Source organism: Poecilia reticulata, chromosome 12 (assembly GCF_904066995.2).
Source record: "Poecilia reticulata chromosome 12, P_reticulata-male-v2, whole genome shotgun sequence".
Classification (NCBI taxonomy): Eukaryota; Metazoa; Chordata; class Actinopteri; order Cyprinodontiformes; family Poeciliidae; genus Poecilia; species Poecilia reticulata.
Window position 1 is genome coordinate 17,665,077 of NC_088841.1, and position 25,788 is coordinate 17,690,864.

General features: G+C 38.3%; 4 protein-coding genes across 7 annotated transcripts in view; all 4 read left to right on the forward strand.

Annotated features, from left to right (window-relative positions):
* The window catches only part of slc27a4 (solute carrier family 27 member 4), a 29,911-nt gene extending 20,226 nt beyond the window's left edge, over positions 1-9,685 (forward strand). For both annotated transcript variants that reach the window (XM_008423993.3, XM_008423994.3), the window contains exons 6-14: positions 36-105; positions 283-374; positions 888-997; positions 1,143-1,352; positions 2,425-2,551; positions 3,125-3,262; positions 3,350-3,514; positions 4,331-4,477; positions 5,393-9,685. In XM_008423993.3, coding sequence (XP_008422215.1) covers positions 36-105; positions 283-374; positions 888-997; positions 1,143-1,352; positions 2,425-2,551; positions 3,125-3,262; positions 3,350-3,514; positions 4,331-4,477; positions 5,393-5,550 — 1,217 coding nt within the window. In that variant the 3' untranslated portion in view covers positions 5,551-9,685. The remainder of the gene's footprint in view (positions 1-35; positions 106-282; positions 375-887; positions 998-1,142; positions 1,353-2,424; positions 2,552-3,124; positions 3,263-3,349; positions 3,515-4,330; positions 4,478-5,392) is intronic.
* Positions 9,686-10,609: 924 nt separating this feature from the next.
* On the forward strand, positions 10,610-13,941 carry ptgdsa (prostaglandin D2 synthase a). Its single transcript, XM_008423992.3, has 7 exons — positions 10,610-11,114; positions 12,157-12,296; positions 12,487-12,563; positions 13,252-13,362; positions 13,444-13,545; positions 13,677-13,709; positions 13,798-13,941. The coding sequence occupies exons 1-6, from the start codon at positions 11,022-11,024 to the stop codon at positions 13,703-13,705; spliced, it is 552 nt and encodes a 183-aa protein (XP_008422214.1). The 5' UTR covers positions 10,610-11,021; the 3' UTR covers positions 13,706-13,709; positions 13,798-13,941.
* Positions 13,942-14,079: 138 nt separating this feature from the next.
* On the forward strand, positions 14,080-19,213 carry LOC103473621 (protein AMBP-like). 3 transcript variants are annotated; one of them, XM_081613362.1, is made up of 8 exons: positions 14,080-15,256; positions 15,981-16,109; positions 16,309-16,454; positions 16,517-16,593; positions 17,644-17,763; positions 18,209-18,310; positions 18,619-18,668; positions 18,757-19,213. In XM_081613362.1, exons 2-8 carry the CDS (start codon positions 15,990-15,992, stop codon positions 18,817-18,819), a joined length of 678 nt encoding a protein of 225 aa, XP_081469488.1. In that variant the 5' UTR covers positions 14,080-15,256; positions 15,981-15,989; the 3' UTR covers positions 18,820-19,213. The 3 variants fall into 3 exon arrangements, with proteins under 3 accessions (XP_081469488.1, XP_008422212.2, XP_081469489.1); XM_008423990.3 differs by having other exon boundaries at positions 14,080-16,109; XM_081613363.1 differs by lacking the exon at positions 15,981-16,109.
* Positions 19,214-20,975: 1,762 nt separating this feature from the next.
* On the forward strand, positions 20,976-25,539 carry LOC103473620 (protein AMBP). Its single transcript, XM_008423989.3, has 10 exons — positions 20,976-21,233; positions 21,611-21,753; positions 22,746-22,822; positions 22,922-23,038; positions 23,512-23,613; positions 23,770-23,843; positions 24,582-24,666; positions 24,753-24,920; positions 25,000-25,173; positions 25,360-25,539. Exons 1-10 carry the CDS (start codon positions 21,114-21,116, stop codon positions 25,380-25,382), a joined length of 1,083 nt encoding a protein of 360 aa, XP_008422211.2. The 5' UTR covers positions 20,976-21,113; the 3' UTR covers positions 25,383-25,539.
* The last annotated feature ends 249 nt before the right edge of the window (positions 25,540-25,788 follow it).

Below are 25,788 nucleotides of genomic sequence, written 5' to 3' on the forward strand. Positions count from 1 at the left end.
CCTGATATCTTCTGTTTCTGTGTTTTCTGTTTTAGATCGGCTGTTTTATATCTACACATCAGGGACCACAGGGATGCCTAAAGCTGCCATTGTTGTGCACAGCAGGTAGGAAGCAGGCATTTGGCCAACAAACGGACACACATGAACTGCAGCTGTTCTTTTTAGATCCATGTTGTGTATAGTTCAAATAATCTTAGCACAGAAGGAGACGGAGATGAAGTAAATCTTGCGGCGTTAGATTTGACTGATTTGGCTCATATCTAACTCCACTCTTGTTTTCAGATACTACCGCATGGCTGCTTTGGTATATTACGGCTTTAGGATGACTCCAGATGATGTCCTCTACGACTGTCTCCCGCTCTATCACTCTGCAGGTATGTTTGCTTAAAACCTATTTGGATTTCACCTGTGCGTGAGTGAGTTTACTACTTTTACTTCCATTTTGGCTCAATTTCCTACCGTACAAAAACGATTTAAACAAACTGTAGAAACAAAAACATGTGGTCGAGCCAGTTTCTCACACTGAGTCTAATGGAAAGAAGGATTTACAAGTAGACTTTCACTCCGCCTCAGATGCAAATCAAACTAGATGAGGGAGAGGCTGCAGTCGTTGGCCGTCGGTTGGGTTACTATTGTAGAAACGTCACATCCATGAGTCCTTGTGCAAACAAAGCCAAATTAGTTTGACCCACCTACTGCACTTCCTCTGAAGAGCCTTGGCATCATGTTGATCTCAACACAAAGTGTGTTTCAAATGTCCGAGAAGGAAAGACAGAAACTAATTTTAATGTTCGCTTAAGCTGCATTTGCAATTTCAGCTTTTCCATTTTTTGATGACCTCGTACACAAAGACTGACAGTGTGATTCCTCATATTCTTCTTTCTAAGGGAACATTGTGGGAGTGGGACAGTGCCTAATACACGGAATGACTGTGGTCATCAGAAAGAAGTTCTCTGCGTCCCGTTTCTGGGACGACTGTGTCAAATATAACTGCACCGTAAGACTAATTTCATTTACACGAGTCACTCTGTTACGTCTTGAAAATATTCCTCAAAACATTTGAACAGCCTGTTGCCAACCTAATTGAATCGCTATTAATCATTGGAATCGTTTCGGTTCCCATTTCCATATTCAACATCTAGATCGTGCAGTACATCGGAGAGATTTGTCGATACCTACTAAACCAACCAGTTCGAGACTCTGAACGTCAGCATCGGGTGCGCATGGCACTGGGGAACGGCCTGCGCCAGTCCATATGGGAGGAGTTCATGAAACGCTACAATATCCCGCAGATTGCAGAGTTTTACGGAGCCACAGAGTGCAACTGCAGCTTGGGCAACTTTGGAAACGAGGTGGGAACACAACCTGCTAAGAAGCCGTGAGAATTCTTTAGGGAAAATACTTTATTTTATTGTGATGTCACAAACATAAAATAAAGATCGCACGGACTCTGAAATATGTACAAAGGGAATGAAATGTGCAAAACCAAAATTGATTTGTAAAATAGTGTAGTTAAATACTCCTTTAAGAAAGCAGCACATCAGTTGTTGCAGATTCCTTGTGTCTGCAGCATTGTCAGGCCACCTTTGCACCAGGTTAAAGAACAGCCTTGGACCTCTGTAATCTTTTGAACGTTGCTGAATCACAGCAAATTTGACAAACCTGACTTTAGTGTGAAGGCAGAGATAAGGCTGCTATGCTCTTTGTACTCCTTTTCTTTCCAGACTGTCTTAACCCAAGTGCTACCACCATAAAGAATCCTGTCTACACAAGCATGTTTCCTCACAGCATGAAGAGTTGTGGTATTAATAAATACGAAGTTTTCATCACATTCACCGTAGGTTTTAGCCTTGTTGTGGTGGAGAAAAAAAAGAATCTGCAAGTTTATCAGCTTAGCAGCCACATGTGGGCCTTTTATTGGTTATGTAAAGCCAATCAGGTCTGGCTGTGCACAATGTGAAGATCTGAACTATTCCAAAGCTAGGAGTCATACTACAACTGGGTGCCAAGGCCTGAGTGTGACTTGGTATTTATCTGCATGATGGGCATGGACTGTTAATTGCACCTGCTTAATAACAGTGTCGGCATGATTAGTTTGAAGCCTTGACCAGTCTGGATGGCCAGTCTATCTTCAGATTCTCAGATGACTAAGCCGCACAGCTGCTCACTAGAGAATCCACATGAAGTGGAAACGCTGCTATCACTGCCGCCACATTCCTTCCTCCCTTCCTCCCAGATCCACATACACTGCAAAAATGAACCAGCCTGGCCTTTTTTTAATCCCCTTAAATTTGCCTTTTTTGTGTCAGCCATCATATGTTTAACATAGAAACTTTCACTGTGTATATATTATATATGTATATATATAATCTCTTGAACATCCTGGAAGTGTTATCATTCCTAACTTCTTTGTTTGCCATCTAGGTTGGCGCATGTGGCTTTAACAGCCAGATTCTACCCTTCATCTATCCCATCAGGCTGGTGAGGGTTGATGAGGAGACCATGGAGCTCATACGAGGACCTGATGGTGTCTGCATTCCTTGTAAACCTGGTGGGTTTTTACTTTTGTGAGTCATAAATTAAAAATTGCTGTGTTTTTGTTGTTGTTGTTTTAAGAAACTGTAGACAGAGATGTGGCTGCTTATATATTCACATTCAGAATAGTTAATAATGAAAACTGGATTATTGCTGAAAATATAAACTTAAATAATTAATCAAATGAATCGATTGCTAATATAACTGTCAACTAACTTCATGATTGATTTTATTGGTAACTGGAGTATACAAACTCTAAAAAAGGTAATTTGCTGAAAGAACAAACAACACACAGCAGGATTAAAAGGATTTGAATTATTTGCTTTGTACTTTTAAGTACTATTTTGTTAAAAAAAATTGCAGACTATGCCAGTGATTTTTTTTAAATTTGATTAGTCGTTAGCATAACCAATTTCCACAATAATTGTTAGTTGCAGTCCTATGCATAACAATGTTTTGGAAGTTCACTTCTTCTTCTTTACACATGAACAGTTTCTAACTGTAATATAGCAAAACCCTGAAATTATAAACAAATATTTACCAAAAATGCCAGCGAATGTGAAGTAATCTGGTTCTTCTCTTGTTCAAGGTGAGCCTGGCCAGCTAGTTGGGAAGATCATTCAGAACGATCCCCTCCGAAGGTTTGATGGCTACGTTAACGAAACGGCAACGAGCAAGAAGATCGCTAACAGTGTCTTCAAGAAGGGCGATAGCGCCTATCTTTCTGGTTAGAATCCTCCTCCAGCACATATTATTGTAGTATAATGTTTTAAGTGCCTCATTTGAATGAACGCTTATTAAATCCTCCAAACAGGCGACGTTCTGATCATGGATAAGTACGGCCACATGTACTTCAAGGACCGAACAGGAGACACTTTCCGGTGGAAAGGAGAGAACGTCTCAACGACTGAGGTGGAAGGAACCTTAAGCAGGCTGCTAGAGATGAAAGATGTGGTGGTTTATGGAGTAGAAATCCCAGGTAAACCTTTTCGCTTGGCTTATGTTCATGCTGTATGTTTCCGACATTATATGGCAAGAGCTTAAGTAAATGCCTAACATGTCTCTAAATGTGTTAGTTGTCCCAAAATGAAGTCACTTCAAAGTCCCACAAACCTGAATGTATTTTATTGAGATTGTATGGGCTCGGTCTTAACAAATTAAGCAGAAGAATACAAACAAAAGGTGTTTTTATCGTTTCAAAATATTTCTACAAATAACATTTGAAAAGTGTAGCTTGCATATGTTTTCAGCCTGCCACTCTGAATGCTTTTTAGAACCACCTGTTACTAATAATAAGTCATTTGAGTCCTATCACCACCAGCTTTACAAATCTGAAAGTGAAATGTTCGTCCAATCTTAGCAAAATGGATAAGTTATGAGAACAGGACATCCGTAGTGTTAAACAGGAAGGTTAGCAAATGAACTATTACATTGCCGTACATCAAGAATGTGCTAAATATGAGCATTGGATTTGAAGAAGGAGGACGAGCATGGCTGGTTCTTTCCTCTATTGTTTTAATGGATTTAATAGTATTGACTCCAGCTGTCCAGCTCAAACACAATGCAGGTACAGAAAATGTCCAGATGGATGTAAAAATGGAGGTATATTCGCCACTACGGTATGACCAAGAGATGATTAGTTTGGTGCTGTTTGAAAATATAAAAAAAGAGTTTTGGTTGCTTCTGAACCAAACCATTGACCTTGTTGCGTTGCCTCTGAATGTAGCAATTAGAACCTAAATCTCTACAGTTGTCAGTAGCTAATCATCTTGTATGTCTGACTCTGTGTGCACAGGAGCAGAGGGAAAGGCTGGAATGGCAGCCATCGCTGATCCGTCCCAATCCACCGACCTGGAGAAGTTGTTTAAGGACATGGAGAAAGTTCTCCCTCCGTATGCCAGACCCGTGTTTCTTCGCTTCCTTCCAGAAGTCAACAAGACGGGTATTTATTTGCTTATTTTATTTTCTAAAGGATCCATGTGCTGTGTAGGTGAAGCGTACATGCCCCCATTTTGGGTCATCGTATCTTCATCTGTCTGTTATCTAAACCTGCTGGGCGCTCCGCGGTCTATCTCCAGCGGCCACTGAGCAAGAGCCATATTATATTTGGGTCTTTAATGAATAATATGAAAGATTCAATTTCCAGAAATATTATACAATTGAACTTTAAAGGTAATGCACGTTTGAATTCATTATGGATTTCCTCTCTACCACAAAGGTTCAAGCTATGCACACATGCTCAATTATATACACACTCCACTAATATTTAGATTCATGTTTCTTAGGAAAACAATTAAGAAACGCTAGATAGTTTTTGTTCTGTTCAGAATTGGTAGGCATAAACCTTTCAGCAATTTTTTTCTATAATGTCAAGGAAGGAATGAAAGTTGCAATGAAATAATGAAGGAAGGGAGAGAAATAGGAAATGAAAAAACTTCACTTCACTTGTTAGTTCCTTTCCCCCTCCCTTACTTTCATTTTTTCTTCCTTTTCTTTTTCTTTGTTGCCCTCCTTCTTTCCTTGATACAGTGTCTTCACTCATTTATTTTGTCTTTAGTCCCTTTTTTCCTTCCTACTTTCTTCACTTCCTTACTTTGATGCAGTCCTCCTTTCATTCATCACTCCTGTATTTTTGAACTGCTTTGGTTTTGGCAGGTGTTTTTGTTTCATCTCAAACATTGATAGAAATATATATCTAACATACCTCCCCAAAATTCTGAAAATGTTATTCTTGAATTTGGGCTTGAATAATGTGCATAAACCATGAAAGAAAAAAAAAAACAATTTAGAAGAAAACAGCCTAGACTGATGTAAACAAAAAATGTCTAAACAATTTTCCTCTGTCTCTCTTTTCCAGGGACGTTTAAATTCCAGAAGACAGAGTTGCGTCACGATGGTTTTAATCCCACTGTTGTGTCAGACAAACTGTTCTTCCTGGATTCCAGCAGAGGGCGCTATGTGCAGCTGGACGAAGAGCTCTACCGCTCCATAGTGTCGGGGAAGCACAAATTGTGACGGCCTGACAGACCACTACATCAACTTGTGCACACACTGACATGCAGACATATTTCAATAAAGAAAAGAGGACTACATTGCCTGCCCAGGTTAGCAGAGCATATACATGGATGCTAACGTAAGAGCCATACGCTTTCAAAGGCCAATGCACACACACATACGCTCAAACCTACTTTGCTCATTAAAGTTCTAAAAAAAAAAAATCACAAAAAAAACGAGATATATGGACAGCACGCTCAAAAGGATATGCTCTGCTCCATCCATCCCGGCTGAAATCTCCCCGGCAACCCCTCTCGCTACCTCAGCAGACAAAAAGAGAGGCACCAACCACAGAGACCAGGTTCTTTCTGGAACTTCAAACATCCTTTCATTGCAACACCGACCTTGAAGACCCCTTACCAAACATGCTTTCCCAGCAAGAAATAAGGCAAACAAGCTGCCTGGAATCCAGAATGCCACAACTTGCGAATGCAGATTTAACACAAACTTAAAAGGATGCTGAAGAGAACTGTGAAACCAGTCCTGCATATGAAGTGTGCGGAACAACGAAGGGACCTTTGTGCACCTAAGTTATCTCTGTTCATGTTATCATGATATGTTCTAGTGAGATTATCTTGTGAAAGATGGCACCTCTGCTTTTGACTTAACCTGCACAACTAGCCAGAAAGTGACAAACTGTAATCTCTCACACCATCTGAAGTTCAGATTACCTGAAACATTAGTCATTCCGACCTCGCTGCTCTCCAAAGCATCCGTGCATTTCTACCAGAAGGGAACAATTTAAGAGCAGCTGGAAGGGACGCGCATGTTAAATTAGACCAGTGGTTGCAGCTTTAAGGTGCAATAACTCTCCAGCATCTGCAGTGCAATAATCAGCTGCAAGCCATCAGAACTTTGTTTTTATTTATTTATTAAAATATGTCAGCAACATACCAAATACTTTAAGTTGATGTTTACATATTTTAGTTGATAGAACTAGTATTTTATCTTTTTTTTTTTTTTATGCTGTATGTCCATCCAAATCCATCCTACGTTGGCATCTGGAGTCCATCAAAGCAAAGCTGTTGAACCCATTTTATATTGGCTGCTGGAACACAAAGTAAAGCAACAGGATAAAGTCAACCCTGGGCTAAATAACGCATTTCTTTTTCTGGTTTGCATGTTGAACTCTTGTGGTTATGTGGCCAAATTGTGCAGGTTTTGTCTGAATAGGTAGACTTTGCTCATCTTGGGGTGTGTGTGTGTGTGTGTGTGTGTGTGTGCGTGTGTGTGTGTGTGTGTGTGCGTGTGTGTGTGTGTGTGTGTGTGCTGGTTTGTTTGTGTTTGTGTTCACCTAACGCATATGAAAACGGGCGTGACAGAAGGATTTCCTGATGAGTGAGAGGGGGATTCTGCAACGTCCAGGAGAGCTGATTGACCAAAACAAAATTTAAAAATGAACAGGAGCTGAAACGGAAGAAGAGAAGTCAGAAGTTTACTTATGTTCACTATGGTTAATTTGGGGCTTTTTGTTATTTATTTAAGCTACTCATTTTCAAGTTTGGAATGGTTATGCAACATATAACTTGAATGAACAAGCATTGGGTGTGCAAATAGTTGACTGTATGGTGGATTGTCTAATCAGCACAGAGTCAAAGATATAGCTATATATACTCATGTAACCCCATTAATATTTGGTTACATATCCCTTTGCGATTTTCAGCTTAATACACACTTTCTGCAACCATCAATAAGATTCTGGCATCATTCAGACTGAATATTTGACCACATTTCATTTAAATTGCTTGGTTTACTGCAACTTACCCAATTTTTAAGCTTCGTTTATACATTTTCTAGAAGGCTGAGGTTTGGACTAGGGGAAGGCACAGTGGTGGCAGTATCATGCTTGGACAAAGAAAATTAAGCTCTGGTTCACAGATTATCAAATGTAGATGCTTAAAAAGTTGGACTCCATTGAGTATAACCATGCCAGAAGTTTGTTGATGGCAGCAATAAGCATATATTTGAATCTGTCAAATTTTGACCTGGCGACATTTGAATCTAATTCTTGTTTCTAAAAATGATTAAACAACAGAGCAGTTCAAATAAAAAGCCATCAAAAGTTAATGTAATTTGATCCCATGATGATTGCATGTAAACATCTGACCTGAACTGTTCTTCCTAGTCAATGTTGCTGTCCATCGCTTTGAACGAGCATCATGGACGCGCGCAGAGCACTGTGCCTTACTGCGAGTTCACCTCCAAGACACACAGGCCCTGGCTCTCTTCTTAATCTGACGTTTCAGCATTTCTTTCTTATTTCAGTCTGTTCTCCATCATAGCAACTTGACTACATAGGATCATGAGATTTCCTTAAGTTCTGCAAAAACCAAGTGGTTAGCGTCTTCGTCCTGCCAGGAGCAGGAAGAATTTATCTCCTAAGACACTCCTTTAAGATTTTTTTTTTTCCTACCTTCAACTTTATTTGTGTTTGCAGTGTTCATTTACCGCCCCACCTTCAAATAGCCGCGCCTTGTTTTCTGCTTCCTGTCCACTCTGTCCCAGTTGAGCTCGCGTTGTCTCAGACGTTGATTAAAAATCGTCCCGGATATGATTGGCTTGTTCATGAATTCTGGCGACATTTAGCTTCACCTAAAAACAAATTTTTGAGAAGCTTTTTTTTTTTTTTTTTTTTTTGCTCATTTGAGTTCTCTGCTGTTGCTCTGTAACCCTTGACCTTACATTGCATCCTGCAGTCACATGCAGTACACCAAAGCAGGATGTTATTGTTTTCAAGATGCTGATGCTGCAATCATTGAAGCATGTTTTCTTGGTTCATACATTGCATTTACTGACATAGGAAATATTCTGTCATTTTTTTTTCACCCATTGTTTCCTCATCGGGTGAAAAAGTCCAACGGAGACGTTCACGAGGTCCAGCTTCGTTCCAGTTTCGTTCCAGCCTCCTTTGTCTCTTTCGCTACTGAGTTTATTCTTTAATGATGAGTGTAAAATGTTCACAAGAATGTGTTTGGGAGGGTGACAAAAATGAACAAATGACTGATTTGTTGTTGTGAGGTGAAGTGTAATTTGTGTGTCTAAGGTTTGGCTGTTATGATGCTTCTGATTGGTGGTGGTTGCATTTGTCAATTCATACCACCAGGGGGCGAGTGATTAAACAGCCCCACAGCACTGCACTCTGAAGAAGATGTCTTTTTTTTTTTTATAAATATATATTTTAAAATTAGCTTAAATTATTTTATTTTTGGAAGCCTGTCAATTATTCTTTGATCCACTGCTTTTTGTTTGTTTTTGTGTGAAATTATAACTTTGTGATTGTGTGGTCTAAAAGGGGTTTTGTGCTTGGATGACAATCGAGTGAGCGGTTTAAATTTGATCTCACCTCTGAGATGCACAAGGAAGGACAGGAAAATAATTACTTGCAGTCTGTTTAATTTGCCATCTCCGTGTTGGAAAAATACTGATGGAAATTAGAGATGCGGCGTTTCCTTAACACTACAATTAATATAAGTATAATTGGTCAAAATAAATCTTACAAAATAAACTTTATTGTTAAAATTTCCCTTAGAGAGTTTTGGGTTTGACAACTACATCCAAATTTCTAAGGTTACATTTTATTTTCCCATTACTTTCGTGTTTTGTAGAACACAGCACTTCAGTCAATTAAACCATAACTTTGTAAGTTATAAAATGTCAGAAAGCCTCAGAAGAAACCATTTCCAACATAAACTAATTGGTCAAGATTACTAGAGTCTCTGTGGATTCACTATTAAGTTGGATACAATAAAGTTGAGTTAAACTTTGCTGATGAAACATGTTCTTATGATGCATCTGTGTCCTCAATGTCTCATCCTGGTTTTTGCACATTTCCCCCCCGTTCATTATGGTGTTAGTAAATCTGCCTCTCTCTGTTTCTGTTGCTTTTGTTTTACTGTGTTGTTGCACTGCAGCAGTTCTCAACCTGTGCAGAGTGTGTAGACGAGGTCTCAGAGGTGTGTGAGACACACACACACACACACAGTTTCCCTCCTACCCACACAAGGCTAGTTGTGCACATACTGTATTAAAGGAAAGGGAGATAAATGCAGTGCTGCCAATGGAAAAATAATTATTAATAAAACTATTTACATTGTTCCCTTTGACTCTGGTTCAGTTTGTTTTTTAATTGGTCATTAATTAACTGTGACCTCAATGGCCTTTTTTACGACCAGCAGTTAAAGTATTATTTGTCCAGATTTATTAATTTAACTTCAGACTCTACTGTCAAATGTGCCGAGTTAAAATGAGCCTTTCAAAGCAAAGAAGCCTCCTACTTTTTTCAAGCATCCTCTGGTGGGGCTGGCTAACGTGGTAACGTGGTAATTTATCTTTAAAAAAAAAAAAAAAATCAGACAAGAAATCAACCAATTTGACCAAGAAGTGCAAAATGATCAGTCATCCAGAATCCTGCTTGATGATGGCAACACCAAATGTTATTGCCTCAAATTCTTCTCTTTGAAAAGGAATTTAAAAAATGTTTTCTCCAACATAGTAGTTTAATAAAGACATGCCAAACTTGAAATGATTACAACATTCATGTCATGACGGGTGTGTTGTGTAAACCTTTAAAACCACATTGAACTCGTGGCTTGTTCCAAACAGGAACAACAAATCATTTGTTTTCAAAAACAACAAAAAAATTGGTTTTGAGGTCCAAAATGTCCCTTTTTTCACAACGCTAATGGAACCAATGAAACCTAATTAATATAAAATATCCTAACCCAATCTTAAATATTATTTTGAGTTCTTTGTAAGATATAATATTTTTGTCCCTCTGTTACATAGTCTAATTGTGATCTTTCACTTCATGTCAGAGATTTCAGCTTGTTTCCTCTTTCTCTGTTTTTGAGAGATTTAATACCAATTTCTCCCCTTCAACTCTAGATGTCATAATTACGTAAAATAAAAAATAAAAAAAAGATCCTCTTTCTTCTAAACTTACTGCTGAAGAGAGGGGCACACAGGTCATGGGTATTGTCTGAACTACTTGTCAGTCTGCCTAAAAGTAGAGCTAAGTCAGCAATGTTTTTGGTGCAGATGCTTGCGGTTTGGTCCTCCTGGAACATCATCTGTAAATGTTGCGAAACGCCGTCCGGTCCGTCCTGACTTGCGGGGGCAGCACCTGAATCTCAGCTGACCTAAGTAAACCACGTTCATGACTCTGCGTGTTTCTGAGAAGTCGGGGGGCCGTTCGGAAGCCACACGTTTTTCAACAGTCTTGTTTCTGTTCTCTGATCCTTTGCCTCCATTGGCTGACGACCAGGTGGGCGGATCAGGAGTCAGAGCAAATATCAACCCAGCCTTTGCCAGCCTCTGTCTGTCTGTTGACTTCTGCTGTAGGCTTAGGGCCTGGTAAATTGTTTCAAACTTTTTTTAAAATTTGTTTTTGTTTTCAGCATATTCGTCTTGCAGCTTTGTACCCCACCGCAGCCATGAAGACTGCCATGCTCTCTGTTGCCATGGTGATGATGTGTGTGACGATGGCGCACTCAGTGAAGCCACTAAAGGATTTCAACTTGGAAAAGGTAAAACTCACATCTTGCTTGTGCTTTAGGGAGGCTGTGTTATCTACTATGTGAGTGTTGTCAGATTTAAGAACAGCTGCTGATGGGTGACACAAACAAACTGCTTTTATAAATAAGGATTCATGTGTGACGCAACAGGTGTGGAGAGATGCTGGAGGATATTCCACGTGGCAGAAAGGGACTTTTTTTTTTAAAGTGCCAATATTCGTTTGCCTTCATTAGATTATTTCAGATCTGTCAAGTATTTAATGACAAGTTTCCCACAAGATTAAGATACAAAAAAATCATGTCTATGTTAATGCGTGTGGGGAGTTTGTCCATCTGTTTATAAAATACAGCTATGAAAAGATGGTGTGTCTGACGAGCTGTGCTCAGAGGCACCTTGTTACTCTGAGGAACGCGTCCCTTCATGATCGCTCATCTGCATTATTTTTAGTCAGTCCATGTCACCATCCTCCCTTAAATACTTCACAGTGCTCTGAGTGTCTACCCACCAAACACTCTCCACTCCCCTGAGGACAGAGAGCTACTTTGTGACTTGAGAAATTACAAACTACTGAGTCTTTTATAATCTTTAGCTCCACGTAATCCGCTGTGGTCAGACTGCGGGTCAAGCTGAGACACTGAGGTTGTGTGACGTTAAATCTTCACCTGTAAATATGGAAATCTACTTCCATCAGTACCTTTCTGCATAGCAAGACATTATGAAACATAATGGTTAAAAGTGTAAATTTTAAATCCTACATCAGGGGTGTCCAAAGTCTCTCATCAATAGCCAGCTTCCTGCACGTTTTAGTTCTAACACCTCTAGATCTTGTTTTCATGCAGACTTTGAAGCAAACATTTGTGAATTTGTTAGCCTACATATGCAAAATATGTGTTATTCCAATGGAAAAATACTAATTCAAACCAGTTTTCCAGATCAAATAGACTAATATAGTTTGCATTTTCTTTCTCCCAGACCTCTACCCTGAAATAAGCTTTATTGTGATTGTTTGGTTTTGCACTCACCTCAAATTTCTATGCTTTCATATGCATTAAGTTTGCAGGTAAATGGTACAGAGTGGGGCTCGCCTATGACTCTCCAGGCTTTATCCCTTTAAGAGACAAAGTGAAGATCTCCATGGGCGTCATCACAATGATGCCCGGCGGCAACGTCAACCTCACAATGTGGGAAGCTCTGTGAGTCCAAATATGTCAAATAATAAAGGGCAGATAAAATTACAGATTACAGATTATTATAAGAACTGATAGAAAAAATATATAACTGGTTAAGTGGATAAAGACTTCAGTTCAACACATGTAATTTTACTTGCTTGAGATTCAGCACAAACATCTTATGTTTTTTTTATTTTTTATTTTTGTGCTTCAGATCTGTGGCCTGCATTCCTAAATTTTACCAGTATAACAAGACAAGCGTGCCTGGACACTTCATCTACTTCAGCACCCGTAAGTGGTGTCTAATCTTAAACCCCAGACAAATTAAATTGAGGGATTTATTTGTCCAAATCAGATTTTCTGGCCAATGTGTCTAAGGTTTGTCAAAAAATACAAATCTTTAATGCCATATGTAATATAAATCTATGAGCTTATTGAGTAAACAATCCACAGTCGTGTGTGGAAAGACTAAAATGTGTACAAAGATTAAGCAAACAAATTCATAAAGTGCAGTGACCAGTGTGTGTTTTTGAGGAGCTGTTCAGATGCATTGAACATCACAGGAGGTCATTCAAAGAAATGTTACAATATGACTGAGAAACATTTTAGACTCAGACTCAGATTAAGGAACATGAGCAAACACACAATGAAAATCTACAAAGTAAAACAAAAAAAATGAAGTAGTGTATTGTATCATTTCAAAATTCAAATAGAAACACAATTTAAATTAAGATTTTCTTTTTTAAAATACTGAATGTTTACCAATAGGTAGCTTAATTTGTCTACATTCTTCCTATATTTAATTTGTTTGGGTTTTTTTATTAACTTTTCCTACCATATATATCATAGTGTAAACATTCATATGATATTTTCAGATTTAATAAGTCATACCACCACATACAAAACAATAAACAAGGAATTTTTTGGTTTATTTTTCCAAGACATTTTCAAGACATTCATTGTTGTTTTTTCTGTTCAGGCCATAACATGGTGAAGGACGTCACTGTTGTGGACACAAACTACTCTGAATATGCCGTGGTTCTCAAATACGAGAATTTTAACAGAGAATACACACAGGTGGCGCTTTACGGTGAGAGACACTTTAATTTGAATTTTTTTTTTCCAGCTCCTGTGCTGAGTACATGTAGCTCACAAAGATCTCCTTGAACAGGTCGCTCACCGAGAACCAAAGTACAAGTCCTGCAGAAGTTTAAGGCCTTTGCTTTGTCCCGTGGTTTCCCCAGAGCATCTATTCTGACCCCTCCTCCAGCAGGTAATTACTGATGAAAAATTGTCTTAATATCTGCGGTTTAAATACTATGATATAAGTAAGATTTCTTAAGTAATGGGTGGAAATGTCCTGTTAAGTTCATCATTGTTTTCTTTCTATTGTCTCATCAACAGAGAACTGTCCAGCGTCAGGATCTGGATAAATAGGTAAGATGTTTGTTTGTTACCTAAAACAGGTAAAAACTATATATATATATATATTGTAAATTTAAATTAAATTTTGTTTCTCTTCTAGGTTTTATCTCAGAGGAAGCTGAAAGAATTTATTCAGATGTTTTGCCTAATATCAACAATAGAGATGCGATCAACTCATATAAGTCTATTTTCTCAGTTTCTTTCATTTTTGTTGTCCAATTTAAATAAAAAAAAATTACATCTCCTTGTATTCTCCACACCCCTGTTTTATAAATGTTTGAAGTTACTTGAAATTTGTTAAAAACCTTCAAACACTTTTAGGATTTGAATCCAGCAGTATCTATGTTTCATGCTCCTGCCTGAAAATCTGAAATCTGCAGAAACTGTACATCTTATGACTGAAAACATCGTTTACTGCAGCTTACCTACAAAGGTCAAAGGGTTGATTTTGTTTTACAATTTCTCTATGATTTCTTTTTATTTACTCAAATTTTATTATTTTTACAAATTTTATGTGTTTTCATATGTTTTAGGTTGTTTTGTTTTGTTTTGTTTTGATCTAGGTTTCTTTACTCTCCCTGTGAATAACCCCCCTAAATATTAGCTTAATTATTTAAAAGATTTGTTGTTTAAGAAATATAAAAAGTTAGTTATATTCAAAACAAAAAAATTGTTGTAATTGTTGTAAGGTGCGGCAAAATACAAGATTTTCAAAGAATCTAGAAAACATTTGAATCTGATGCAACACAGTCAAATTGTCAAATACCACTACTTCAAAATAAAAGTCAACATTATGTAATGCATGTTTTTACACTGCAACGGCAGTAATATGTCAAAAAATAAATAAATAATGGAAGTTTAAGGAGCATTTTTATCCACAAAGGTGTCGGTTGAAGCACCTTGCATAAAACAATCAAGTCCATTTTGTAGCTAATCTTTAAAATAATCAAGATCTTAAGTACCAACAAATTCCCCATGTGGAAAATAATAAACACCGAAGTAATTAAATTGGAAATTAAAGGGTTAAAATCCTTACATCAACTGAAGTAGTTTTGAACAAATCCAAAGTTGACATTTAAGGGGGAAAAAATTAAAAATTTATTTTATGTGTACTTGGGATGGATAATTTGCATTTGCGTCTTAAATAAATAAATTGAATTACAATAAATACTTAATTTCTAATCCCAGACACCCGGATATATTGCCTTGTAGTGTGATGTTGAGGCAGGATCAAAATGACAGCCACTTGAGAAGTGCACGCCGAGGATTCAGTTACTGTATGGCAGTAATAACAAAGAAAATGTGCTGGTCATGAAGGTTAACAGGACCTGGAGCATGGACAGAGTAAAGGATGCGGAGCAGAAGAATCGAACAAAGAAACTGAAAAACCAGGAACTTAACAAGTGAAGTAGGGGAAGAAAATGACAAAGGAACCAGACGAACTGATCAGAGGCGACGTGGAACAGCTGTGACAGAATGAAAGCTGGAAAACTGAGGGAAGGAGACTAATTAACAGCCGAACAGGACTCAAAGGCTCCACACGATTGTCATGCCAGCAGGTAATAGGATCCTAATTAAGAAATAAACCAAAAGGGAAAAAGCGTCACAATAATCTTAGAGAAATAAATACAAATGTAAAGGGAGCAGAACACAAAAACCGAGAAACTAAACGTGAAGAGATGAAGGAATGCAGGAACACCTGGGTAACAATAATGAATGGCAAGACCTAAAAAAACATACTATTGCTATACTATCGATCAAAACATTAACCTTTTTTTTCCATTTTTTTTTTTTTTGGTTAAATAAATAATGTATCCCTTGTAAGTATAATGCAATATAATTCACTAAGCTTTCAAAACTAAGTAAAGAAATCTTGATAAATCTCAGGAATGTCCGTCCAGAAACAGATTATTTAGTATGTAGATCATTTAGGTTACAGACGCAGATTTATTATTATTAATTTGTTTGAATGTGTCACTGCTGTATCACGGAAGGCTTTTGCACAAACTCTAAGTGTCCTTTAGAGACCCTCTTGGAGCAGCAAACCAGCCTTTTCCCCACTGACCAGCTGTTAAAACCTAACAGATATTGATTGGTTGCATGTTTACAGTTAGTTTCAAACTCTGAAGTCCAGGGATTTATTTCTGATTAGTCCGAACAACAAACACTTGAATGTACAGAAACTGAGACGGAGATAAAGTCTTTGAAAGCAAAGGGGTGGGAATTCAAAAAGCAAATCATGACGGTTAGGTTTGAAAAGGCCAGTTCTCACTGTAGGAACAGACTTTCAGGATGCAAAGAGTTGTGTTTCTGGTGCCTCTACTGGTTGTTGGATCGACATGGACCCACCAGATAGACCCAGTGATGGAAAATAGTCCAGTAAGACCAATGGAGAACTTTGATTTTGAGCAGGTGAGTGTTTAAGACAACAGTTCTTCTTTCTCCCCTCCCCGCCATTTTAGCCATCAGTTTATGCAAAACTGTTTTTTTTTCTCTTTCTCACCAACTAAAACATTTAGAAGCTCCTCTGTGAAAATGTTTATGTTGATCTCATCAGTTCACCTGCAGATGGCTGGATGTAGACTGACTGTGTATTGTTTTTTTTTTTCAGTTTACAGGACGATGGTATGAAATGGCTGTGCTGTCCACTTGTCCTCACTACATGCAGCGCAAGAAGAGAAACCCTGTCATTGTGGCGCTAGACCTGAAACATGTTCCTACTCAGCATAACTTTACAATGACTTCCTCCACCTTCAAGTCAGTTTCTCATGTGTTGTATGTAAGTTTTTGTGTGATCTACAACATGTTTCTTCTTTCAGGAATGGCACATGTGTGGAGACTTTGACAGTTTATAGCTTGACCAGCACTCCAGGGCGATTCTTTCACCATGTTGCAAGTATGTTTCTACCTTTCTCTACATCCTATCTGCGATATAAGGTTGTTTTTCCATAGCATACTACCACATTCAGTAGCAGTAACTCTCTGTAGTTAGTTTTGTGAGATTTTATAAGTTACGTTGCAGTGGAATTTGGACTTGATTTCCTTTAGGGGCTTGCTTCAATTTCTTATTGTTTGAAGTTTGTAATTTAGCATTTCAGTCAGACTTGGTCTGCACTTTGACTGGTACATTTCAGACGTCTTGGTTGTTTCTTTTGTCAGCCTTCTCTACAGATTTGCTGCCGTGTCTCTGGTCTTTGTGCTGTTTGTGACTCAGTTTCACCACATTTGACTGGAACATTTTTAAATCTCGGTCAACTCAACAGCTGTAAGGTGCTTCGGTCCTGTCTCTGCAAAACAGAGCTGATTTTACCCCTCCACCATTGTGTTTTGCTGTTTATGGCCAAATCTTTCCTTTGGTATTAGCTGTCCTGTGGACTTTGTTCTAGAAGTCTTATGGTTCATTCAGATGCAGCAAACCTAATTTGAGTTGCTCTGTTCATTTTAGAAAACAACTACTGTAAAGCATGCAACAGGGTACAGATTGGGATTTTTACATTTTGAGCAACGCATGGGCTGATCTTGGGGCAGACTTGCAGGAGTTTCCCCTCCTGGGAAGATTGACAGCTGTGTTAGTGTAATGGGCTGTCTTTGTTGTCACTGTGTTAACACACAGCTCATGCTCCAAACCAGCAAAACTCCAAAAATCTGTTCTCCAGAGTAGTTACTCCTACTTTCCCTCCTAAATACACTGCAAACAGTGAGTGTGCGTCAAGTTTTCACACACGGCTTTTTTTTTTTAAATCTTCTTTTTTTAATAAATAAGAACACTTTAGAATCTGTTTTGTGCTTTGTCCATTTATGTTTTAAGCAATTTTGGAATCTGGTGAAGACCTCAAGGTTTTGCTCTTTCTAGTATGTAAAGTCCTAAGAGAGCGTGTACTTTCATTTTTCTGTGAAAATCTGTGGAAGGGTTCCTCAGATATCAAATGAAAATTCCTCTCTGCAGGATTTGGAGCCGATGTGGATTCGTTCGTGATTCGCACAAACTATGATGAGTACGCTCTGATGCTGCAGCTGAGCACAGAGCAACCATCGGGAAATAAAACCACCTCAGTTAAGCTTTATGGTAAGTCAACAGGGGTTTTTTAATCTGACTCTGACTGAGTGACCAGGAGAAAGAAACCTGTGATTCAATAACCAAATCAAAACTGTAGTTGAAACCAGAGATTAAGGTTTAAAACAAACCCTTCATTTCACCGACATGTTTCTTTTGACTTGAAGTAAAATGAGTGTTTTTGAGTCGTCCACTCAGCGTCATGACTCTGAACATATTTGGTTTGTGCTATATTCAAAATGATTCAATATACCTTATCATTCTAAAAAAAAAAAATTTTATTTAGCCAGAAAAGAACTAAATCCAAACATTTTCTCTCATCTGATTCATCTGTTGGAGACATAGCTACCCAGCAGCCATCCTGGGCTTAAAAAAGAAACAAAATGCAACATGAGAATTTGTCATTCAAATAATCTCCTATGTAAGAGTAAAATAATGACAAATGTCTCCTTCTCAGGTCGAACTACGAGTGTTAGTCGTCCTGTTCTTGATCAATTTAATGCACTCATCAGACATCATGAAATGAGTGAAGATGCTGCTATCATGAACCAACACAAAGGTACTTCTGATATCTGGTTCTTTTCAAACACTCGGTTTTATGGCATGAAAATGTTTTTTTTTTTATTATTATTATTATTTTCGAGTCATGTTAGCATGATTTATTAATTATCAAGCTATGTTTTTATATTCTGGCCATTTGAAGATATTACATTTTCACTGGATTAGAAGTATTGTCTCAGATTTGTTAAAGCACTTTCAAAAAGAAGTATTCTGTTTACATTATTCTATTTCTGTATTTATTTTTCTCATAGAAAATTATTAATGTTTTAAACTAAGAGATTTAGGGTTTTTTTTCTGTCTTTCCAGGTGACTGTTTTTCAGGTAAACAATTGATGGAGAAAACTGCTAACCACCAGGTAGCCATTTCCCACTATGATGAACCAGCTCATGACTCTATTTGACATGAGAATAATCATAAATAACAGGCCATGTGTTTGTTTTCAGGCTTTTGCTCCTCAGATCTCCAGACAGAATATTACAACAGATGAAAAGCAAAATGATGTCTGACCAGGTGACAAATAACTCATTGTTAGAAATTTTAAAAAGCCTCGTCTTGGATTTGATTTCTGATGCAGCTCACAGTCTCTCCAACTTTTTGTTTATACATCTTTTAATATACAAAGTTCACTTTTGTTTACTTTAGATTTTCCTCCCAATTTTAAATTGGAAAGAACCTAAGTGGTCAACAGTACCACTGTGCTGGAGCAGCTAAATTAATTTGCAGATTTTGTCTGGGACATAACACAATTACCCAATGTTAAAAAAATGTATTGTATTTTATTTTGTTATTATTACTAGTATTTTTTGTAGTAAATAGTATGCATAAATTAACACAATGTCTCAAAATTCAAATAGTCAGAACTAAAGATGAAAAATAATAAAGAACTATTTGTTTGTATGATATCTGTCTGCTGAACTCTGGATCCTTTCTATATTTGTAATATAACTCAACGCCACATTGTTCTGAGGAGCTGGTTGAGTAGAAGTTCAACTTCAGCTTCACACGTTGAGCTACTGAGTTTGAGCACGTTCGGGTGTAGCTAGCGTGGCGCTGGATAGTGTTAGCGGGGAGACACCAAAGTGTAATTTAATGTCGGTATAAATCCAGCCGTTCAGTGAAGATGTCATGTTAAGGAACAAACGGCATCATGATGGTCGAGGAACACAGCAAACAGAGTGAAGCTGGGTTAGGTTGGAAAACGATATTCCAGACCAGATGCAACAAAGCACACGCTATACGAGAGCTGCAGAGATCCTAAGATCAGTTTGCAGAATCCTTCGATAATCATGCGTTCTGCAAACCTGTCTTTGGCGGAAGAGTGGCGAGAAAAACGCCGCTGATAAAAGAAAATGGTAAGAAGTGTTTACAGATTGACACGAGTCATGTAGGAAACATAGCAAAATCGAGGAAGAAGTCGTTCTGGTCATTTGAGGCCAAACTTGAGCTTTAGAGTCTTTATATTATTAAGTTTGGCAGAAAATTAACCTTCAGTGCACTCCGAACGCACTACCTCCACAATGACAGATGGTGGCAGCATGCCGTAATTTGTTTTTCTTCATCAGGGATAAGGAAATGCATGCCACACTTTTCAGAATTTAACAAATGTGAAAACTATGAATCCTTTTCATTGCCCTTCACGCTTACGTACTACTTTGTGTTGTTTAACACACATAAAATCCCAATAAACCAGCTTAGTGTTGCATAATAATAAAATGCAAAACAGTTTAGGGGTTGTGATAAGTTTGTGTTGTTACGTTGAAGATTTGACAAAGTAAAGATTTCAAAAGCAGTGATCAGAGGAACACAACTGACCCGATATGACCAGCATGTTCACTTTCTGATCAGCAGGGTGTGCTGTGACAAAAGGAAATGAACTTTTCTCACCACAATGTAGAAATCGCAACAAGCCAACTCATGAGCAAACTTCTTATCACTTTAGAACCAGAAAAAAAAAACTGTAAAAAAATGTATTGTCATTTGTTTAAAAATGTATATGCACACTTATGTCTGTTTACAATTCTGCTAAATGATTCAATGAAAGCAGGCATAGTTGTATTCTGCAAACATTTTTCCAAACGTGGGAACTATTACAGAAGAAAATGTCCAGATTTGTGCTTCTAAATCTGATAGTACTGTCAAATGTATATAAAAAAACAAAGTTTATGAAAATCCTGGATCCTGTTTATTTAATAGAATACCATCCATCCATGCATCCATACATTTTCTAACACCCTTGTCCCTCGGTGGGGTCGGGAGGGTTGCTGGTGCGCATCTCCAGCTAACGTTCCGGGCGAGGGGCGGGGTCACCTGGACAGGTTGCCAGTCTGTCACAGGGCAACACAGAGACACACAGGACAAACAACCACCCACACACACTCACACCTAGGAGCAATTTGGAGAGGCCAATTAACCTGACAGTCATGTTTTTGGACTTTGGGAGGAATTAATAGAATCCTAAACATTTAAATAAACATAATTTCCTTGTTTCTATTTTTTTTTTTTTTTTGCTCATCTTATAGCACATATTGATCTCCCAGTACTGCAGCATCTCTGAAGTCCAATGTTTGAGTGGTTCACTGCCCCTTGTGATAAATCAAACTAAAGCAGAGACAAACAGAGAGACAGAACTTTGCTCCTTTACTTGTTTGCATTTTTGGAAGCCAGACTGTGGGAGTGATTCTATTCTGAGTCCTTTACAGTTCAATGTGCGATCCTGTTCTCAGCAGTAGAGCGAGGCTGTCACTGTGCTGCACACCTACAGGACAAGGTTCGACAAACGTGGACACAAAGTTCCGACAAGATGCAAAAATCCGTGGCTTTGGTTTCTTTGCTGTTGTTGGGATGGATAGGGGCCCTCCAGGGACTCCCTGTCCTCCCAGATCCTCTTTACAGCACACAGGAGAACTTTGATCTGAGCAAGGTGAGAGGAGAACCTTTTAAGTTTCGCAAGATTATTTGAATCATCGAGCGTAACTGCAAGAAATAAAACTGTTTAATACTAAAGATAAAAGCAAGGAAGCACATGTAGAGCTATTTCTTCTTGTTTAGTGTTTCTTGCCTTGCATGTTCTTCATAATACTTAAGGAGTACTTTACATATGTAGATAAAGGCATTAAAATAAAAAATGTCATAACTTTTTTTAAGTTGAATGGCTGAATGGCTGAAACAATGTTTTATAGTTTGGTTGCATTTTAAAACATTTTCAGAATATCTTAAGTGTGTGATTTTCTACTTTCTGTATGTGCAATGTTTTTTTGTTTTTTTTTTTATGACAATCCTGTTAACTCTTCATGACAGTTTTTGGGAACATGGCACGATGTTGCAAAGGCGAGTACATCTCCCTACATGCAGCGCTACAGCGGAGAACGAGCCATCGGCAAACTGGTGCTGCAGAAAAGCAGTACGGATGAAAAGCTCAAAATGACCCGAACTGTGCTCAGGTTGGACTACAAATACTGTCGTATGTCAGACTTAAAGAACAAAAGAGTCCTCCAACATATCGCTTATTTTATCAATCAGCAAATGTTTTTCATTTCTTCACTTTTCAATGTCTTCTATGAATTGGAAATTTGTATTTAAAGTCACAGGAAGTCAAAAAAACACACATGCAAATTAATAGAATGCAAAACATTTGAATTTTATCTGCTTGATGATCAAGGCCAAAATCGATGTTTGCCAAGGCTTTCAAAAGTTCAAACTCGGACACAGTCAAGTATAATCGATGTAGAAACAAAATAATGAGACAGTCTTGGCTCAAGTAGAATATTTCGACATCCAACTTTTTGGATGTCGAAATATGCCGAAATATATTCTGGTTTCACCAGAAATATTCTTGGAAATTTCTGGTGAAACACGGATTGAAGTGACGGCAGAACGTATGAGTTTACCACCGCTTACATTTTAAATGATGCATTCGGTCAGGGGCGTCAAACTCATTTCATTTTGGGCCAAATCAAAATCATGAATGTCCTCAAAATTTTGTGGAAGGAGATATTGATAAAATCCATTAACGAATTGCAAAGATATTAATTAATGGCCAACCCTGCATTCGATGAGTTCTTGAAATAAAATAATATTGAACATCATTTCTCATTGATGTTATTTGGTAGAATACAGATAAAAACTGCCTTGATTTAGTAATTTCCACGGGACAAACCATCATTTCAATCCTCTATAACTTTCAAGAATAAAGTCGCAATAAAAACAGGGGGAAAACAATGATTAAAAAAAACAGATGCTATATTTGATTTGTGTGATCACAGATGACTCCTAAAATCACACAATTTAATAAAACAAAATATTTAAGCAAAATTCTGCAATTGGGCTCACTCAGATGTTTCTGTGTTGGGACATTAGGAAGCATTACAAAAAGTACCATTCTGGAATTTGATTAGTTGATTTGATCGCATGAGTTAAAGAGTATTTTGTGCAGACGGGGAACATGTCAAGAGAGAACTGGGGATTATGAGTTGACCTCCACACCAGGACGATTTTTCTACCATGTTGCAAGTATGTTGACTCACTTGTACTCTCTATTAATTTGGTGTTTGTGCTCTGATGAACACCTGAGGAAATAACTCTTGCTGGACGTTTTCTCCCTCTCTGCAGAGTGGGGAGCCGATGTGGATGCTTATGTCGTCCATACCAACTACAACGAGTACGCCATTATGATTATGAGCAAGCAGAAATCAACAGGAGACAAGAGCATCTCACTCAAGCTTTACAGTGAGCTTCCACCTCCTGTAGAGTCGCCTTTGGAAAACATCCATCCATCCATCCATCCATCCATCCATCCATCCATCCATCCATCCATCCATCCATCCATCCATCCATCCATCCATCCATCCATCCATCCATCCATCCATCCATCCATCCATCCATCCATCCATCCATCCATCCATCCATCCATCCATCCATCCATCCATCCATCCATTTTCTTACACCCTTGTCCCATGATGGAAATTGTTGACACATTCTCAACCAAATACTCTTTAAGGAAGCACAAAGCAAAAGTGAACAGACATAGGATGTGGATTTCCTGTGGCACATTTTTAACAATACTTCAAAGATAACGTGTGGAAAATCAATTGGCTTTCCGCCTGACTGCGATCCGTCTGGGCTATAGCAGGAGCAGGCGGTGATTTTGGTAAGAAAAATTAATAAAAAAATTAAAAATACTTGTCATGTGTTCTCTGTAGGTCGGACAAAGACTGTGAGACCAACGATCCTGGAGGACTTTAAAACTCTGGCCAGAGAGCAAGGAATGGGTGACGGCGCCATTTACATTAGAAAGGACAAAGGTAGACAAACGCATTTGCATGCAAACATATGCTAAATAACAAAAAATATATTTTATACGTCATGTAATACTTGTCCCAACAGAGACAGTTTTAATATCTGTACACATTGTCTATTCAGTCATATACGAAAAAGGTTTCCATTTTCTCTGTGTGCAGGCGACTGTGTTCCTGGGGAGAAGGTGACCGAGCCGACAAGTCAGCCTGAGCCTCAGCCTGAGCCTGAGCCTAAGGTAGATCCAATCATCCACAACTATTGGGCAATAAGGAGTTAGCACTAGCCTGACCCTAACCCTAAGTGACAATAAGAGCTACTCATTTCTTTTTTTAGGTGACTGCATAACAGAGAAACAATAGCCCAACAAGCACACATACTCCTCTTGAAAAATGTGTTAAAAATTTGCCAGGGTGTCTTAGGATATAAATTCCTACAATGTGTAACTGCATTTAATTATATTATCAAATGTTTTTTTTAAAGAAATGTATCACTATAAATTGTAGGATAAATGCCCACCCCTATGGATCATATGGATGAAACCAGATCTTTACATCAATTGAAAAATCATATAAGACGTTTTTTGTCTTTTTGTCCCCATCACCCTTTGACTTTAAACCGGACAGCATTTAATCTTTTATGCGAGTTAGGAAAACCTAAATAATGATTTTTTTTGATGATTTGTTTGTATTCAGTAGCTTTAAAATATTAGTAAAGTCCATGTGATGCAACATTTTAACCACCGGGTTAGGGAAAAATATGACTGAAAAGGTCTTCACAATACCTAATACAGTATATTGTTTTTTGGGAAAAATAAATGCTTGTGCTTTTAGCAATGGCCTACTTTTTGAAATCTACAAACATGCAGTTGCATGGTAAATGGATAATATGATGATTTTGACATAGAAACCTACACAATCAGTTTGCTTTGCAACCTTTCTGTTGATGCTGACTGAGTTTTATCTCTGTGTTGCAGCGGGTGAGGAGAAATATTGTGTCTTCTTTGACCCTTGACGACACAGAGGGCTCTGGTTTCGAAACGCCACTGTTCAATGGAACCAGTGAGAGATGAGCCATATTAAAACATCACTTTAGTACCTTTATAATATCTAAAGGAGTCACACACTTTCTCTGTCTGTCTTTACAGTGGCATGTAACGCCGCTCCGGACACTGGACCGTGTTTCGGGTTGCTTAATCGCTACTTCTACAACTCTTCCTCAATGAGCTGCGAGCTCTTCCAGTACGGCGGCTGTGTAGGCAATCAGAACAACTTTGTGACAGAGAGAGAGTGTCTGCAGAGATGCCGCACAGAGGGTGAGAAGAGATAACATTCTGCTTGGTATTTGACCAATAAGGAGGATTTAATCGAGGTTCAACTTACTTGATTCTCCAGCTGTGTGCCGTCTTCCCATGGCTGCCCAGCCCTGCACGGGTCAACCAGCTGTCTGGGTCTTCGACCCGTCCACTGGACTGTGCGTGGCCTACAAACAGGGCTTCTGTCAGCCCAATGCTAACAAGTTCTACACCAAGGCAGAGTGTGAAGAGTACTGCGGGGTGGTGAAAGACGGTGAGGCTGTTTGGAGATCATCCCGGATACACATTTTGCAGTGAAAAAGCTGGACATGTTCATCTTTGTGAAAGTCTGGTAGAATTTGCATTCATTCATGAACAACACGACAGAAACCCAATGAAAGTGTATGTCATAAAGTAAAAAGCCTTATTCAGAACATTTCATGTATGTCTCTATTTGCAGATGGCCTGCTGATGTCAAACTGAGCAAACCGAGGAAGAGCTGGCTGCTGCTCTCCAGATCTCTTTTCACAGAGACGAATCATGAATTGGAATCAAACAAGGTGCACAACGAAAGTACATCCTGGCAAATCAACTCTGAAGTCACATCATGTCAAGCTATCAATAAAAAGTCAATACTTTGTGGGTCGGTTATTATTGCGTTTCTGTTTGTGCAGGATTCAAAGTAACGGAAGGTTCCAGTTTACATCATATTAGTGTCGAACAGGAGTTTCAATAATACAAATCCGATGTCTTTCAAAAGAAAGATCATGGTTCAAATTGGTCAATATTTGCAACTATTCTTAGTTTTCTTATTTTAGTTTGTTCCTTCATATATTTTGGATTTCATCTTTAGTATACCATACAGAGAAAACTGTGCAAAAGTCTTCAT